At 37.4% G+C, this 18,823-nt stretch overlaps 1 protein-coding gene across 4 annotated transcripts; it reads right to left on the minus strand.

Annotated features, from left to right (window-relative positions):
* Window positions 1-4,679: 4,679 nt before the first annotated feature.
* On the minus strand, window positions 4,680-18,758 carry ORMDL1 (ORMDL sphingolipid biosynthesis regulator 1). 4 transcript variants are annotated; one of them, XM_015110499.3, is made up of 5 exons: window positions 18,282-18,421; window positions 17,423-17,555; window positions 16,827-17,007; window positions 9,913-10,064; window positions 4,680-6,272 (listed from the first exon to the last, which is right to left on the minus strand). In XM_015110499.3, the coding sequence occupies exons 3-5, from the start codon at window positions 16,998-17,000 to the stop codon at window positions 6,137-6,139; spliced, it is 462 nt and encodes a 153-aa protein (XP_014965985.1). In that variant the 5' UTR covers window positions 17,001-17,007; window positions 17,423-17,555; window positions 18,282-18,421; the 3' UTR covers window positions 4,680-6,136.
* Between the last annotated feature and the right edge of the window lie 65 nt (window positions 18,759-18,823).

Genomic DNA, 18,823 nt, shown 5'->3' on the forward strand with positions numbered 1-18,823 from the left:
TGCCGGTCATTATCTTCCTTCTATTGACCAAATTACAATGAAGGCTAAATCCACATTATAATCAGATTGCTTGGTAAATATGGAATGGAAACAATAGACATGAGTTTGGTGCTTTTAATGGCTAATATTTCAAGCCTGATGCAGCCCTTTCCACTTGAGTCACATATGTGTCTTACATTCTTTGAGTTGGCTAGTGCTAAAAATACATTGCCATTTTCCTTTCTCCTTTTTTTTTTTTTTTTTTTTTTTGAGACGAAGTCTCGCTCTGTTGCCAGGCTGGATTGCACTAGCGTGATCTCGGCTCACTGCAACCTCTGCCTCCCGGGTTCAAGCGATTCTCCTACCTCAGCCTCCCGAGTAGCTGAGACTACAGGCGCGTGCCACCACGCCCAGCTTTTTGTATTTTTAGTAGAGACGGGGTTTCATCATGTTGGCCAGGATGGTCTCCATCTCTTGACCTTGTCATCCACCCGCCTTGGCCTCCCAAAGTGCCGGGATTACAGGCATGAGCCACCGCGCTGCGCCAGCCCATCCTTTCTCCTCTTAAATTTTCTTTGCTGACCAGTATCTCTTGATGTGGAACATTCTTTCATCAGTGGTAATACTGTCAATCAGGTCTTTGGAAGATATTTTGGGTTTTGTTTGCTGAGCCATTATGCTTCTTTTACAAATTAACTTTTGTGAACTTTATTGCGGTAGGATTTACATAACAAAATTTACCATTTTAACCATTTTTAAGTTCAAAGGAACTAAGTACATTCACATTGCTATGCAACCATGACTACCATCTAGCTCCAGAACCTTTTCTTCTTCCCAAACTGAAATTCTGTACCCATTAAACAGTAAGCTCCCAGCTGGGCACAGTAGCTCGCTCCTGTAACCCCAGCACTTTGGGAGGCTGAGGTGAGCGGATTACCTGGGGTCAGGAGTTCGAGACCAGCCTGGCTAACATGATGGCCGTCTCTACTAAAAATACAAAAATTAGCTGGGTGTGGTGATGAATGCCTGTAATCCCAGATAAGTGGGAGGCTGAGACATGAGATTCACTTGAACCCGGGAAGCAGAGGTTGCAGTGAGCCGGGATTGTGCCACTGCACTCCAGCCTGGGTAACAGAGGGAGACTCCATCTCAAAAAACAAAACAAAACAAAACAAAAAAACCCAGAAACCAATAAGCTCCCATTCCTTCTGCCTTCCAACCCTTAGCAACCACCATTCCACTTTGTCTTTGAATTTGATTACTCTAGGAATTCATAAAAGTGAGATAACACAGTATGTGTCATTTTGTGACTTATTTCACGTCATAATGTCTTCAAGATTCATCCAGGATATAATATGTATCAGAATTTTCCTCCTTTTTAAGGCTGGATAATATTCCATTGTGTGTATGTCACATTTCTTTTAACCATTCATCCCTTGATGGACACTTGGATTGCTTCCATCTTCTGGCTATTGTGAATAATGCTGCTGTGAACAAAAATGGACAAATATCTGTCCAAGTTCCTGCTTTCACTTCTGGTATATACCCAGAAGTGGAACTGCTGGATATAATTTTAATTTTTGAGGAATCTCCGTACTAGATGATCTTATTTCCTTATTTTTTAAGTGTGTGGGTCTATGTGTGGTTTTGGCAGGGAAGGGAGAGGGTGAGTCTCTGTCGTTCCCACATACTCCCCATGACTGGTAAGTAATGTGTTAGAAGCATATGGTTTGATGAGAATTCTAGGAGAGACAAATGTTTCAAAGAATCTCTGTATTTTTACCAGCAATAACTAATAAATCATCTGGCTTCTCTGTTCCCACTATAAAATTATAAAATGAGGAAAATACTACATGTTTTATCATCTTGGTAAAGTGGTCAACATAAATGCAGAATATTTGAAAACTCGGGGGTTTTCAAAATAAGATTGTCAATAAAAATTTATAATTGCATAATTGGAAAGTCAGAAAATTTAAACACTATAAAATTCCTTTCATACTTTGTATCTTAAAACTATTTATTTTACAATGTTAATGAAGTAGCTTATTTCTTTACTAAAATCCTTGTATTTAAGATTATTTTATCAACACATACTTATGCAGTACGAGTGAACGGACACAGTGATAAACTGCTTTATCTGCTAAACTTAACATTAGTTAGAACTTGAGAGCTACACCTGTCATTGTATAACCATTGTTTATCAAGGGCTTGAATATGTGTCAAGAAATGAAATAAATTACAATACTACACTGAAAACTCAAAATTTTTTTTTTTTACTGTTTTTCTAATTATGAAATGTTTCAGATTTTGAAAAAAGGAAATACTATAAACAACTTCTGTGAGGCCAACATTCAACTTGAGATAAAATCATCCAATAGAGTTGAAGCCCTGTGTTCTATATACTTGATATATTCAGGATTCTGACTTTGATGTTTATAATTCTCTTGCGTTCATTTGTAGCTATATGAAAAATTTTAAACCCAACATAACAAACTACTTGCTAAATCACTGGATCATTTTTACCTGGAACTGAGATTAAGGAGTAAAATGTGATACATCTCATTATTTTCTTTCTGACATAATAGAGAGTTTATCTCTGCTATTCCACTTACCTTCCCCTCCCCTGCCTTGCACTACTCCAAACCTCCTTTTAGGGTATTTTACCTAGACATGTCTTTTTAGTACTGAACTTGTTCACATTTCTCACATCGACATGCAGTATCCGTGTTACTGTTTTGGGAATTACTCTTTTCTTTCTATCCTGTTAGAAAGACTATTAAATTGCACTGGTTGACACTGGGTTGCTCCATTTGTATTCTTCATGACTAGCATAAGGCTATTTTTATGTGATACTTACTGATGACATATATAATATAGAAGACACAGGAGAAATATACTGCATGAAAATCAAGATTCAGCTTTAGCTAGAGAAGATGAATCAATAAACTAAAATCTAACAAGATGGAGTTCTATAGGAAAAATGTCTTAAGAGTTTGGTTTAATAAATCAATTTAATATGTGAAGGGTAATCATAATTTAACAGCACTATATATTGAAGATTAAAGATTTTAGTGACATAGTGAATCAGTGATATGTAGTTGTCAAAATAAAAAACTAAAGTGGTATTAAGCAGTGTTAAAAAAAAAAAGCATCCAGAACAGGGGAAGTGGTACTCTTTCACAGCATATCTGATCACCTCTTGTATTTAACTCTTGTGCTATATAATAAGGAATAAACTGGAACTTAGAGCAGAATTACCAGGATAGTGGGAGAAATCTGAAACCATATCATATCGAAAATGATGAAGGCTCTAGTAATATTTATTCCATGCTGCTGACACAAATTTAAAAGTTATCTTTAAATAGTTGAAGAGTTATGTAAATATTAGATTTTTGACTCAATATACAACAAATTGTAAATTCCATTACAAAACTAGAATATACTGTCTTATAAGTCCTCTTCTATTAATATTATTATTAAAACAGAACTAAACAGAAGGGTGGTAATTAATGAAGATTTAAGCTAAGGTAGGGGGCCCAGCAAGCAGATCACTTGAGGTCAGGAGTTTGAGACCAGCCTGACCAACATAGTGAAATCCCATCTCTACTAAAAATACAAAATTAGCTGGACGTGGTGGCACACACCCATTATCCCAGCTACTCAGGAGGCTGAGGCAGGAGAATTGCTTGAACACGGGAGGCAGAGGTTGCCATGAGCTGGGATCACATCACTGTGCTCCAGCCTGGGAGACCAAAAAAACCCGGCTCCAGCCATCTCAAAAAAAAAAAGTTAAGGCAGGGGGTTGAATTACATGGTGTCCAAGGGCTTCTCTAATTTAGCCTCATATAGCTCTATAAGCTAATTCACATAGGTGTTAGTCAAGGAGATATTATTATGCCCCTTAGGATCTTTATAATTCAATAGACAGTAGTACCATAAACCTAGAACAAGGATGGGGGCAGGTCAAAGGGACACAGCAGTCAACTTGTAAGCACTCCTAATGGTCAAAGCTGGAGGACAATTTGAGCAACAAATCATAATGGATTATATAACCCAAAGAATGAAATATCCATGAGCCCAGAGTATAAGTGATTTAATAAATAAGTAAATGAGGGAGAATAGACAAATCTTCCTTATAAAAGATTCCAATAAATAATTATAGAAGGAATAAGATAAACAGAAAATCATCACTAGAACTCCACAGTAATAATTGCTGCAAGAAAGATCCACCAATGAATGCTAAAATTAGTGGCATTTCTGAGCTCATGACTCCTTAGAAACTGCCATTATGTCTCCTGACTTGAAGCATTTATGGCATGGCAATTTATTTTGTTCCAAGTAATAGTCATTATAGATTTTGTTTGAAACTGGAATGTAGCCATCAAAGGGAAGGGAGTTGGTTTGTCTTGTTTACAGACTATCCTCAGTACCTAACATAATTCCTGTAACAGAGTGGGCCCTTCAAATATCTACCGAGTAAATATTTTTAAAGCATTGATAGGAGAAAGCAGTGAAGAAAGCATGTGTAAGAGGGAGACTTCTGTCTCTGAAGTATGTTAAAAAAAAATGTAAGCCTTTTGAGATGAACTTTAACATAAAGAAAAATGAATGTTTTTTGTTACTTTAATTTTACAAATTCAGTTGCTTAAAAATAAACTTGAAAAATGTCACTTTAATTTTGATGACTAAATTTGGAGAGCTTTTGAAATAATCTTACACCAAGGAAAAATTTTATTAAATTATGGATCACTAGTTATTTAAAAATACATGGGAAAAGACAGACATACAAAGGTAGTATCATACAACTGATTTCTAAACTCAATACTTTTGAAGTACAAAACAATGATCATTATCCCCCAAAGTCAGTTTACTGACACGAATTGATGTTTAAGTTGGTCTATAATTCTTTTCATTCAATTATGTTTATAAATGTTACTGAATTTTTAAATTTTGTCCCATATCTGAACTTGGTTTTTTTTGACATGTTTACTTCTCAAAGTAGTATATAGTTATTTCTTGCAATTAATGTCAGCAACTATAGGAAGCTTTCCTAAGTCACAAGAATTCAATATGGTTGCTGTTCTGGAGACAGTTACCATTTTGGGCTATATATACTAAAACCCACATATTCAAAGGCAAAATATTCATGGGCAAAATATGGGGGTTGAGAGCAGAACTAAGAAAAGAAAATGTTATCTTTTACTGCAGACCTGCCAAAAAAGACTCCATTACTTACTTTGGTACTATTGCTAGAGACGTCATTTCTGCCACAGGTTGGCTATATGGTTGTTCTTTTATATTTCCTTTTTCAAATGATGACAAACTTTGCCAATTAAATAGTTCAACCAAATAAGCAGACACCTTTAAATTACCATTACTTTTCAGTTGCTTGAAAGAAATAAATTATTTTCTTAATTGGTTTAGCAGCCTTGTGTCTGGAAAAGCAGTAAAACCCGCTTTGTTCCAAAATTAGAACACTGACTCAGAGGCTGCTTGTCAGATACTTGGCTATTTTCTATCACCAATCAGTCACAAAGGTGAACCTCCATGAACTCTGTAATGTAATAAATGTAAAAATGGCCTCACTGACCAATACACAATATTGAGCCAGCAAAACCAAAAAAGTACCCTCATAAGTGAGAAATGGCTTGTATAAAACAAAAGGATATACATCCTCTTACATAAAACAAGAGAAATATGTATAGTAATAAAAATAATCTTTAATAAACTTGTATAGAGATGATTCCGGTTTACATGTAAGTCTGCTTTAACTAACCATGGCTGAATGATTGGAAATGTTCTTTTCTTAACACAATGCCCATTCATTATAAGTTAAGCTGGTCCTAGTTTTTTACAAATCTCTTATTTCCTTGAATTTATCTACTACACCCTCACTGTGATGCCCTTGAACTTATAAGCTGGGCCTGCCCAGCCTGCTTATAAAGCCCCTCTTCAGAAATATACCAGATGTATTAAACAGAGGCATCATTTAATGGAAATCTGCACTTCAAAACAGCACTTGAAGGACCAACCATTGGCCCTCCAATGTAAATACTTCTTAATTTCACATTATCACAGAAACAGTGCAGTTTATAACCACTCCTTTCTTATAAGAAATTCAGCAGCTGTAAAATGTTTTGTTCAGTTTCAAAAGATTTCAATACTTATTAATTCCAAAGATCCGAACACCATGTAGCTGTGGCATTTTGGGAATTAGCACACTCAGGAGAGAAGCTGTGTTTAGGATGAAGTGAGTTGGATCATACTTCGTATAGAAACTTGCCAGAAAATATCTGTAGAGATAAAAGTTAAGAATATATATAACATCCAAAAATAAAATTACTTAGAACTTAAACAATTTTAAAGGTAGAAAAAAAAGGCCATTAAAGCATAAATACCTAAAAATAAAACTATTTCTGAGCACTAAAATAAAAGGAACCATTTTAGTTTGGCCCCAAGTTTTATCTCATTAGGAACTAAAAAATTTGTTTAATGGAGGTCCATATTTTCCATTTCTGTAATTGTATTAAATACATTTAATAGAACACATTGCATCCTTTAAAGCAAGGCTTTCAAACTAGGGTTCATATGCCCTCTGTAATTACAGGTGTGGTTCTGTATTTCCATGTATGTTTCTGAGAGAGATCTGGATTCAAAGCATTCATCTTATTCTCAAAAAGTTTTATGACTCACAGGTTAAAAACCTCTACTGCAAAGCTCCGAAAAATGGGGTTTTAGTTCATTAGTACAATTCCTATCTTTGAAGGAAATAAATATTTAGTTGCCCTTTTGATGTTCTCATTTTCATACTGTAGTTGATTAAGCAGCTCTGTAACCAGTTTAACTGGTAACTTGAAAGACACTGTTGTACCATTCCAGCTGCTTTTTAATAATCAAATGCATGTATGTTTTTGGATATCCAACTGAGAATTTGTTTTAACAAGCCCCAAGCCTAAAGCACCTTTAAAACCATAAATCACCAAGTCCAGAATGTTTAGTTTCACCTACGGGTATATCAAGGTGCAGACACATCATCTGATTACTAACGGAATAATACAGATAAGATACAAAGAATAAAACATCATGTCTTATTTGTTCATAACTAAGAAGTTAGTTTCTATTTAGGTGTTTATTTTTGTAGTACACAGGGAAAGTATTCTAAAAGTCTTTACTGACATTAGTTTCTCATAAGGGAAAATAAATATCTTGTGTAATATGGTTAGAAGAGAGAAGCTACTTCCAAGTATGACAAAAAATCACAGTCAGAGAATTTTATACATTTTTAGAACCATCTACATTGAGAAATCCTACAATCTTCCACCTATTTTGCAAACTAGTCAGAATATTCTTTCTCGAGTGTAAACCATATTCAATTCTGAAATTCTTTCTTCCTTTCATGTATTTGAAGACTAAATTTATACTTCCTTTACTGAACAAAATAGGACATCACTTGCATTTAGCAAACTCATTTCATTTCCCACCATCATTACAGGTTTAATCTATAATCTGGGATAGGTTAGAAATAATAAATCTTATAATGGGTTCTTTTGACTATAACCTAGCATATGTCCCCTTTTTGTCTTTTAAACGAATTTTGTGTGTAGATTATATGAAAATTACTTGCCTCTTTCAAAAACTTAGACAACCCTCTGATGGTATGCAAAACCCAGGTGGGAATCAGTGTGACAACATTTATTTGCCAACAGCTATATTGGAAAGAGACCTGTATTACAAGATAGTAGTTTAGGGTGTAAACCTGAGCTCTTAACTCCAACTAGGTGCAAGATAATGCATTTGAGTCTGTTTCTTTACCTAAACATCTGGAATATGGTGGCTCATGCCTGTAATCCCAGCACTTTGGGAGGCCGAGGCAGACGGATCACCTGAGGTGAGGAGTTCAAGATCAGCCTGGTCAACATGGTGAAACCCCATCTCTACTAAAAATACAAAAAGTAGCTGGGCATGGTGGCACACACCTGTAGTCCCAGCTACTGGGGAGGCTGAGGCAAGAGAATCGCTTGAACCTGGGAGGCGGAGGTTGCAGTAAGCCGAGGTCACGCCACTGCGCTCTGGCCTGGGCAACAGAGCGAGACTGTCTCAAAAAAAAAAAAATCTGGAATAACATTCCATGTCACACCTACCTGACAAATAGTTAAGTAAGAAAATGTGAAAGCACTTTGAAAAGTCTTAATGCTATATAGATGGCTTTAATGCTATTTCTTCAGTTAAGTAAGCAATTTAATCAGAATATTTGAAATCATACCTGTTGGTCAAAAATATATTTTGAGAAATATGGACACTGTACACAGGTACATCTCAGTTGACCTTTTGTGTGATAACTGTGATTAAAACTTCAGAATATGTCAGGCGTTTTACATGTATTATGATGCAATCTTCAATGTTTTACAGATGAGAAAACTGAGCCTTTGAAGAAAATGGCCAAAAGTCACAGAGCTTCAAAGGGGTTGAGCCAAAATCCAAATTCAGGGCCATCTGAATAACCAATATTTTTGTTATTACATGCATGCATGCATTCATTCACTTATTTATTTAATAAATCGGGTCTTACTCTGTTGCCCAAACTGGAGTACAGCATGTGACTGGAGCTCACTGCAGCCTCCAACTCCTAGGCTCAAACCATCTCCTGCCTCAGCTTCCCACGTAGCTTACATTTATTTTTATTAGACCTCACTGACACTTTTCTTTGAGGTTAATTTTATATGGGACTAAACCAGTTCAAAATTTCCTCAAAGGGCTATAAATTAAGGAAAAAGGACCCCATTATTTTATGATCAGTTTATTCCTTTCACTTGAAAAATGTCTTCCCTTACTTAAATATCTAAAGCCTATTCTCTCTTAAGTTCTAGCATAAGGATTTCCAACATCCACCTCCAGGATGTCTTTTGTGCTACGCCAGGCTGTGCTGACACTATCATGGATATTATTATGTTTAAGCTAGATGGTACAGAGTATTAAGATATATGAGCAATACCTCTATTATGTGTAGGCCACTGTACTTACTGTGGGATTCAAAGCAATCCATGCACTTATAAATTCTTTGGAGAGACAAAATAAAACATATATACATTTTTTTTATTTGTCAATTATACCTCAATAAAGCTGGGGAAAAAAGGAAGCGGCATTTCAGGTAGGAGATATGATTTGAACAAAGACAGAAATAGGACTACACATGAAATATTCAAGAAATGCTGCTTAGAAGGCCAGGTAGGAGTTGGGTGGGGATAAAATATTTACATCAAGGGAAAATGGGGTAAGAACTATTTTCTGGAAGGTGCAGAACATCAGATAAAAGAAAGAAATTAGATACCAGATACAGGTTACATGCTATCCAGGTAGATATTATCTCATTTATTTCTTACAGCATTAGTATTGAATTAGGTATCACTAGCTAGAATTTTATATATGAGCAAACCAAGCTGGCTGAATGATATATATAGGACTCCACCCAGGTCTGTCCTGTAATGAAAGCCTGACCTCTTTTTTTCGAAACCATACTCTTTCCCAAGGAGTCTGAATATCTTAATAGGTTAGGTGGCCAGTGAAATTCTTCTGATTGTCTAAATCATTGCTTAGGGAGATTAATCTGACAGTGCAATATAGAATATGATTATGTATTTTGTGTCCTTATATGAAACCTAAGAATGGGAGCTGGAATACATTTGACCTCTATATCCTACATGTCTAGGTGCACTGATTAGCATGTAATATTGTCTTCGTATGTACTGACTGAAGTGAAAACTAATTTATTATCAACTTGTTAAAAATTCTGTCTATAATTTATATTCTATCCGAGGTGCCACTTATTGATAGAAGTTTTCAACAAAATGCTGTTTCTAATTCCAATTCAATCTGATGAAAGGATATTTTCCTCTTATCCAATCCTCCTCATACCTAAACATTTCTGCCACTTACAAAATTATTGGAGAAATTGTGAAAAACTTCCGTGAAGATGTAAACTGTACTCCATAGTCCAGTTGTTCCCAATGAGTTAGGAGCCTTGCTTTACCCTGGTCAGGAGTTTCGAAAGGTGTTCCTTTCACTGCATGCAAAAATACATACATCCCCTGGAAAACAAGCAAGGGGGTAGAAATGAACAATATTAAATACAAAATTAGTCTTTGTCAGTAGCATTAACAAGGTTCCAAGCTGTTTGTGAGAGAGTGTGGGATTTAGCTGAGTTCATTTTGCGCTTTCAGATAATAGTGAAAGGCTGTGGCCAGTTTCATTATAATAAAATAGAACTTTCTAGGGTATATAAATTATTATTAAATGAGAATTTGTAAAAGGTCAATTGAAAGTAACCTGTTTGCATTTCTTTTCATTAAATTGAAAATAAGTATCAGTGTAGCTTCGTATCTTTACATTCAGATTTTCCTACACTTTTCCTATTAGGAAATAGGATTACTTTTTCCCCAATGTACAGGAGGTTTTTCTTCAGGGTATATTAGTAAATTTGATGATACTTAAAAAATGATGAAGACATACAAACTAGTAGAAAACAATAAAATGATTAAAATCTATCGGGAAAAATAGTTTTGAGATATTTAATATGATGACTGCCTTTGCCTTAATAGTTCTCTTCCAAAGCAACAAAAATAGTTTGATATAATAGGTATAATGTTCCACTCAATTCCCTTTTTAAATCGCCATTGTGCCTCAATAGTGTTTCTTCTGAAGTCAGTTTTTAAAACTCAAAGCAAATAACATTACTAAAAGCCATTCTGTCAGATCTGTCAGATCATATGAAACATATAACATTTTTATTAATAGTTAGGATAGAATAAAACCAATATATAGTAGATCTGGTTTCCTTGAGATTATGATACCCATTTAGACTGATAGGCAGTGTTTCATTCAGGATCACTGCTTGAGACACTATAAAAGGATAATGCCTAAATATTATCATGACACAAAATTTTTCCTTCTAAACGCCACAATGTGATGTCATTTTTCCTACCTCAGCTTTTAATGATTATGTAGAAAAATTACGGATTTGAAATTTTGTATGATACCAAGTTAACCAAGCCCTTCCTTTCAAGGCTTAGTCTACTTCCTAGTTTTTCCATTAGGCAATTCAGAAGTCGTTTAGCTGCAATAACACGTAAGCTATGAAGGAAAGGACTCATGTTCAATTGGATTTAACCCACCAAATATTTAATAAGTGGCTTATATGTACAAGACACAGGACATACACGCACATATGAAATTGAATGAGATGTACCCAAGCCTTGGAGAAATTTAATCCTCTAAGAGATGGTAAGGAAAAAAAGATATGCATAAACAGCTAGAAAGTAGGGCAGAAATTGCTATCAAAGGTACAATCAGAATACTCAGCAAATGGCAGGGGAGGGAAAGCTTCGTTGTTGCTGTGGCAAAAGTCTTGATGCTACCTCATTAATTACCTCATTCTTAAAGGTTCAGCTCAAATAACAATTCCTTAGGAAAACCTACCTCATTAGTAATAATTAATCTCCTGTTTATGTAGTTGTATACAATTTTATTGAAAATACGATTACAGTACGGTATATCGTGTTAGAGTTGTTTGAATGATGTTTGTTTTCCCATTAGCCTGAATACACTAGGAATAAGCACGGGACACTGCAAGACATTAGACACTGGACACTTCCAACATTAGAAATATTGGAAGATGACATTATGCCAAGGAGTATTTATTCTGTAAGCACTACAAAACCATTTTTATATGGGCTTTAAAGTGAATTATAAAACAGAAAGTATGTTTTCAAATTCTCAGGGGGTATAGGACCCCCAAAAAGTTAAGAACATCTGTTCCAGACCACATACATATTAGAAACTAAAAGAATAATCATCCTCTCATTATTTCCTTCAAACTATATAGACTTAACTAGTGTTTAGAATATCGAAAGTTTATTTTATACATCTTTTCAGTGAAAAATAATAAAATCTTTATCTGGCCATATATCTTCTGCCCCAGTATTCTTTTTTAAATTATTTTTATATAAAAATGTTTGTGATCATTATTCCTACATTAAAAGAATTAGGGAACAAAAGTATGTAGCTCATGGCTAGTCCTTACTAATACCTACTGAATCAAAATGAATCATTCATTTTTAAAGCTGGGCCAAGAATCTTGTGAAGCATAACCTCTAAGGATGAGGTAGCACTTAATAAAACAACCACTGTAGGTTTCTTTCAGAAAGGCAAATACACTATTTTTCTAACTGGGTGTAACAATTAGGTCCATTTTCTCATTTTTAAAGGCATTCAATATATATTTCAGATTTTTAATTGGTTTATTGTGGCTATCTTCAAAGGAAACTTAAATTTGGAGTCATGTAATTGCAACTCCTATGGCTAATTAAGTTTTTAGTGTGGTGAACTAATAACAAATAAATCAGAGGTTTGCTTTCTATACAGTGTTAATTACCAATCATTTGTCCATGGTCAACCAATTTGAAACAAGGTTAGGGGGTGGTAGTGGTGCAGGGATGGCTTCTAAAATATACTTAATACATGTGCTATTGGAGAATGGAAAAGACTAACTTGGCCAGGTGTGGTGGCTCATGCTCAGTACTTTGGAGGCCAAGGCGGGCAGATCACCTGGGAGTTCGAGACCAGCCTGACCAACATAGTGAAACAACGTCTCTATTAAAAATACAAAAATTAGCCAGGCGTGGTGGTGCACACCTGTAATCCTAGCTACTCAGGAGGCTGAGGCAGGAGAATTGCTTGAACCCAGGAGGCGGAGGTTGCAGTGAGCTGAGATCACGCCACTGCTCTCCAGCCTGGGTGACAGTGAGACTCCGTCTCAAAAAAAAAAAAAAAAAAGACTAACTTATTCAGCAAACATTTAAATAAGTCTTTAGAGATACAAAAATTAAAACATAAAGAGATAAACTGCTAATTGTAAAACAATGACAACCACATGATAAAAGAATGCAGCATGGGAGTTGTGTAGATTCCTGGAGGGACAGTTTTGCTGTAGGAGAGCAGGAAGGAGGGAGGGGTATTAAAATACTAGAGAGGGCTGGGCATGGTAGCTCACACCTGTAATCCCAGCATTTTGGAAGGCCAAGACAGGTGGATCACCTGAGGTCAGGAGTTCAAGTCCAGCCCAGCCAACATGGTGAAACCCCACCTCTACTAAAAATACAAAAATTAGCTGGGTGTAGTGGTGCATGCCTGTAGTCCCATCGATTCGGGAGGCTGAGGCAGGAGAATCGCTTGAACCTGGGAGGTGCAGGTTGCAGTGAGCCAAGATTGTGCCACTGCACTCCAGCCTGGATGACACAGAGATACTCCATCTCAAAAAAATAAAAGTAGGCCCTGAGTGCCATGGCTCACTCATGCTTTGGGAGGCTAAGGCAGGAGGATCACTTGAGGCCAGAAGGTTGAGACAAGATGGGTAACATAGCAAGATCCCCATCTCAATCAGTCAATCAGATGAGCATGGTGGCACACACCTATAGTCCTAGCTGAGGGAGGCTGAGGCAGGAGGATCACTTAAGACCAGGAGTTCGAGGCTGCAGTGAACTATGATCATGCCACTGCACTCCAGCCTGGGTAACAGAATGAGGCCCTGTCTCTGTAAAAAAAACAAAATGGCTGGGTATGGTGGCTCATGCCTGTAATCCCAGCACTTTGGGAGGCTGGTGCAGAAGGATTGTGTGAGCCAGGAGTTCAAGACCAGCCTGGGCAACATAGTGAGACCCTATCACTATTAAAATAAAAACAAATTAGCCAGATATGGCGGCATGTGTAGTCCTCAAATTTCTTGGGAAGCTAAGGTGGGAGGAGCTATGATCACGACAGTCTCTTAAAAACAAAAGAGTACTTGGTCCAGGTGAAAAGAAAATATAGTAGAATAGCTTAAGCCAAAGCAATAAAATGAGAGCAGATGATTTTATTGCTAGTGTACAGCCTGTATTTAGAGATGGTTGAGATAAGGTGAAGTCTCCTTGTTTCTGCACTGTTATCAACTGGTCTTATATGTCACACAAGAAACTTGGATTTTACCATGACTGCAGTGGATAATCACTGAATGACTTAAGAGTATGACTTGAGCAAGCACGCATTTTTAAAACATCACTCTGCCAAGTTGGAATGAAGAAGGGTAGAGAAGCATCAAGAAGACCATTTGATTTATCCGAGTAATTTACTTGTGGAAAAAATGAGGGTATGGGGATCAAGTTGAGAGTAAAGCAGTAGAAGGCAGTGCTCTGAGCAAACTGGATATGGAATATAAAGGAAAAGTTATCCTAAGACTTAGGTGACTTTGTATTCTTGTTTGCATTGGATGGTTCTGATTATACCTATTCTCTTGTAGTAGTTATTACCAGAGCTCCATTTTACTCTCTAAACAGTCTGTTTGGACTATACGTTACAGGTTGAGTATTCCTTATCCAAAATGCTCGGGAGCAGAAGTGTTTCAGATTTTGGATTGTTTTGGATTTTGGAGTATCGGCATATACATAATGAGATATCTTGGGGACAGGGCCCAAGTCTAAACATGAAATTCATTTATGTTTCATATACATCATACACACACAGCCTAAATATAATTTTGTATGGTTATCTTTAATAATTTTGTGCATGAAATAAAGTTTTGACTGCATTTTAATTGCAACCTGTCAGGTCAGGTATGGAATTTTCCGCTTGTGGCACCATGTTGGTGCTAAAAAAGTTTCGAATTTTAGAACATTTTCTATTTTGGGTTTCCTATTAGGGATGCTCAACCTGTGTATTAATTGCTTTACCATTAACATTTAGCTGTCCGGCTTGGCCTTTAGAAAAGATTAGTGGTGAAGTCAGAGGAGCAGATTGTGGGTGGTAAGGGACTAATCAGGAATAAGATAAGTTCCATTTATACTCGTTTGGTTTAAGGTGCAAGGTAATCTGGTGATATAAATAAATAGGAACATCCTTATTCTACAGGTAGAAACTGAAAATATAGGTAGATGAAGTAACCTAGGTAGAATACATAGCATAAGAAGAGATGAAGAAAAGAACCTTGGGAATAGAAATATTTAAGAGAGGAAAAGAGAAAGTAAGACTCCATAAGAAGAAAGAGAAGGTCAGAAATACATGCCGGTGAAAGTGATCCTATGGAAGCCAAAGGAAGTTTCAACAAAAGGGAGATGATTAGTGCAAAATATTTCAGAGAAGTCACTATTTAAAAGAAAACATCTTTTGCCCTTACAAAGTCTATCACATAAAATGGACTAAATGGACACGTATTTATCATGTCTACCAGCACATCATTCTTGTCCTCCTCCAGTCAACTTCAAATATACTCCAGAAGATAGAAAATAAATATTATTATTATTGTTATTATTTGAGACAGGGTCTCACTGTCACCCAGGCTGGAGTGCAGTGGCACAATCATGGCTCACTGTGACCTCCGCCTCCCAGGCTCAAGCGATTCTCCCACCTCAGCCTCCCGATTCTCCCATCTCAGCCTCCCGAGTAGCTGGGACTACAGATGTGCTGCCACCATGCCCGGCTAAGGTTTTGTATTTTTTGTAGAGACAGGGTTTCCGGTTTCACCATGTTGCCCAGGCTGGTCTAGAAATCCTGACCTCAAGTGATCTGCCTGCCTCAGCCTCCCAAAGCACTGGGATTACAGGCGTGAGCCACCGCTCCTGGCCAAAATAAATGTTAATTTTAAAAAATCAATTTCTCCTGTTTTCCTGTCTTAATGCTTTAAGTTAATTTTAAAAAATATCTTTCAACAAATGTACTGCTAAACTGGATTCAATTAAAATTTTCAAGTAACTATTTCCTCCTTTTCACGTTATTTTAATAGGCTATTAAAACTAGAAAAGTCGCTGTCAGGATTTTTTGTTTTTGTAAAAGGCAATTTCCAGGGCTGCATTATATGGTCAGTAGAGTCAGTCAAAACTTTGCTACTCTGTTAGCACTAATACAAGAGAGTGATACTCAACAAGCAGCAGCTAAGGCACCATAAGATCCTGAATCACATAAGATATGATTAAGTTCAACACTTAAATACTGAAACAGTAAAGAATACTTATACAATTTAGATAGATAAGTTAACAAGGATTGAAACCAAAATGATCTATTTTCTAGATTTTATACAATGAGAAAAAAAAAGTCTTACTTAGAAAAAGGCCCAGTTTTGAAATAAAGTGTGAAAGAAAAAAGAAAATTCTATCCCAGATTAGAATTCTTCAAAATTAAGTCTTATATACTAAAAACCACTAAACTATACACTTTAAATGGGTGGATTTTATTGCATGTGAATTATATCTCAAAAAAAGCTGTTAAAAAAACTAAGTTGTACATATCACAAAACCTTAAGCTTTTTTAAAAACTGTGTTTAAACACACGTCATAAAGTTTACCATCTTAGATGCTTTTTTCCTTTGAGACAAAGTCTCACTTTGTCACCCAGGCTGGAGTACAGTGACATAATCTTGGCTTACTGCAACCTCTGCCTCCCAGGTTCAAGGGATTCTCCTGCCTCAGCCTCCAGAGTAGCCGGGACTACAGGCATGTGCTGCCCCGCCCAGCTAATTTTTGTGTTTTTAGTAGAGATAAGGTTTCACCATGTTGGCAAGGCTGGTCTTGAACTCCTGACCTTGTGATCCACCCGCCCTGGCCTCCCGAAGTGCTGCGATTTTAAATGTATAATTGAGTGGTATTAAAAACATTCATATTGTTGTGCAATCATCACCATTACCATCGACATCCACAACTCTCTTCATCTTGCAAAACTAAAAACTCTGTACCCATTAAGCAATAACCCTCCATTCCTTCCGCCCCTTAATTTCTGGCAACCACTAAACCTAAAACTTTTAAGTGTTTAGTATAATGTGAAATTCTTACCAGATTATGTATAATATTTGTTAAAGTCCAAGCAACAGGAACACTGAAGAAGGGAATGCTGAGTAAGACAATATGAAGCAAGCCAACTCCCAATGCATATGTTAGCCACATACCCCGGCTGTTCATGACACGGGTATTTGGATTCACTTCACTGTGGGCAACTCCAACATTCATGTTTGCTCTATAGGAAAGTAATAAAATGAATCAACACTGATATAACTGGCAACCTAAACACCCCCAATTCTGACATGACAAGGTACATGTGTCAGGATGATTATTTTTTCCTAGTTATCTTGAGGTAGCACACAAACACCATCCAAAATATGCTACTTGTAGAGATGCTGCTGACAGCAGTGAAGAATCGTCAACATCTGACTTTATGGTAAGACAAGACTTATTATCATGGTTCTAATTTAAAAAGTAGTTAAAATGCCTTTCCTAAAGTTTGTTTTCTAGCATGCTGTTTTACTAAATAGGAAAATTCAAACTGAAAGAGATAACCTACATTTTCTTATATCATGAGAGCAACGTGAAAAGCCAAAAGCTAAATTTACCAACATAATAAATTTATATTAAAAAGAAAAAGCAGAACTCACCCAGCCAGTCTGTCAAGTAGCCACTCTTATATCTGACTTACTGTATCCATAAAGAATAGTCAGAGTTCAGATCACTTCTTTCTGAATACTGAATGTGGAAGGTACATGCCGTTGACATAATGTGGTGTAAAATCTACATGGTCAAGGGATAATGTTTGTTTCTCAATTTTGTGATACATCTAGGTGAAAATAAAGAGTCTTCTGAATATTTCTCTAGTCAATTAAAAAACTTCAGTTTTCTTTCTTCTCTTTAAAAAAGTTTTTCCCATCTCCTTTCCATTTAAGATGGACTCCAAAGGAAGAACTGATAATAGTTACCAGTTCTTTTAATGATGGTGTTTACTTGGGTCTAAGAATTCCTTAAAATAAAACTGTCCTGAAGAACACCTATCATCCGAGGGAGGGGGAAAACGAGGCTAGATTACATTTGGAACAGTTGTGATTTTAAAATACACAAACGCTTGTATTACGGAGTTAGCATACGGAGAGGAACTTCTCTTTTCCCCATCCAGCAAGTGCTTCCAGAGTATAATGCTCCTTCCCCTCTAGAGACGCACAGAACAGGCATCAAGGGTTAAGGGGACGAAAAGTTAGTTACACTAAGACCGCGAGAGTCTCCAATTTGTATGTGTAAATCCTTCGTCTAAACACACATCATTTATCATACATTATTTTAAACTACTTAGAACATGCCAACACTCAAGATAGTTTTCCCACGTTCCACAGGATGGAGGCCTGAAATTTACATCTCAGCTGGAAGGCAAAGCTGGTGCGGTACTCATCCTATTCCAACCAGAAAACCTTTCCCCAGCAGGTTTGCCGCGCTGCCCCGCGACTGGTAAACAATGACCTTACAGACCGTGAAGAGGCCGTCGGCTCTGCCCTCGCCGGTGCCTCCGGAGACGGCGACCCGCAGCGGCCCCTCAAGGGAGTTCCCCCTGCCTGAGCCCTCTGGGACAGAGAAAACGCAGCAAAGGCCGCCGCTGCTACCACCTCAGCACCTCCCCCAACCCGCCCCTGCCTTCTCGCAGCCGCACGTCACGTCAGGACCCTGGCAAGACAGCGAAGATTTGCGTAGGGGACGAGCCTCTGAGGCCACGGCTCGCACGGCCACGCAGGGCGCCGCAGATGCAGCCGGACCTCACTTTTCCCTCTCAGGACGACCCTAGGCCGCCAGCAGTTCCCTACGGACGAAGGAGACTGTACAGCGTCCGTCGTGTTCGTGCCCACTTACCCGCCGCCCCACTCCCGGCCGCCGGCTCGCAGCAGGACCAGCCGGGCTGCTACGGCCGCGGATACACGCCCTCAGGCCGGGCGCTGCGTAGCTTGCGGAAGCGTTCACAGACAGACTCGCTGCCAGCGGATTGGCTGCGAGCAGCGCCAATCTTACGTTCCCCCCGG

This window comes from Macaca mulatta, chromosome 12, assembly GCF_049350105.2.
Source record: "Macaca mulatta isolate MMU2019108-1 chromosome 12, T2T-MMU8v2.0, whole genome shotgun sequence".
In the NCBI taxonomy this organism is placed as follows: Eukaryota; Metazoa; Chordata; class Mammalia; order Primates; family Cercopithecidae; genus Macaca; species Macaca mulatta.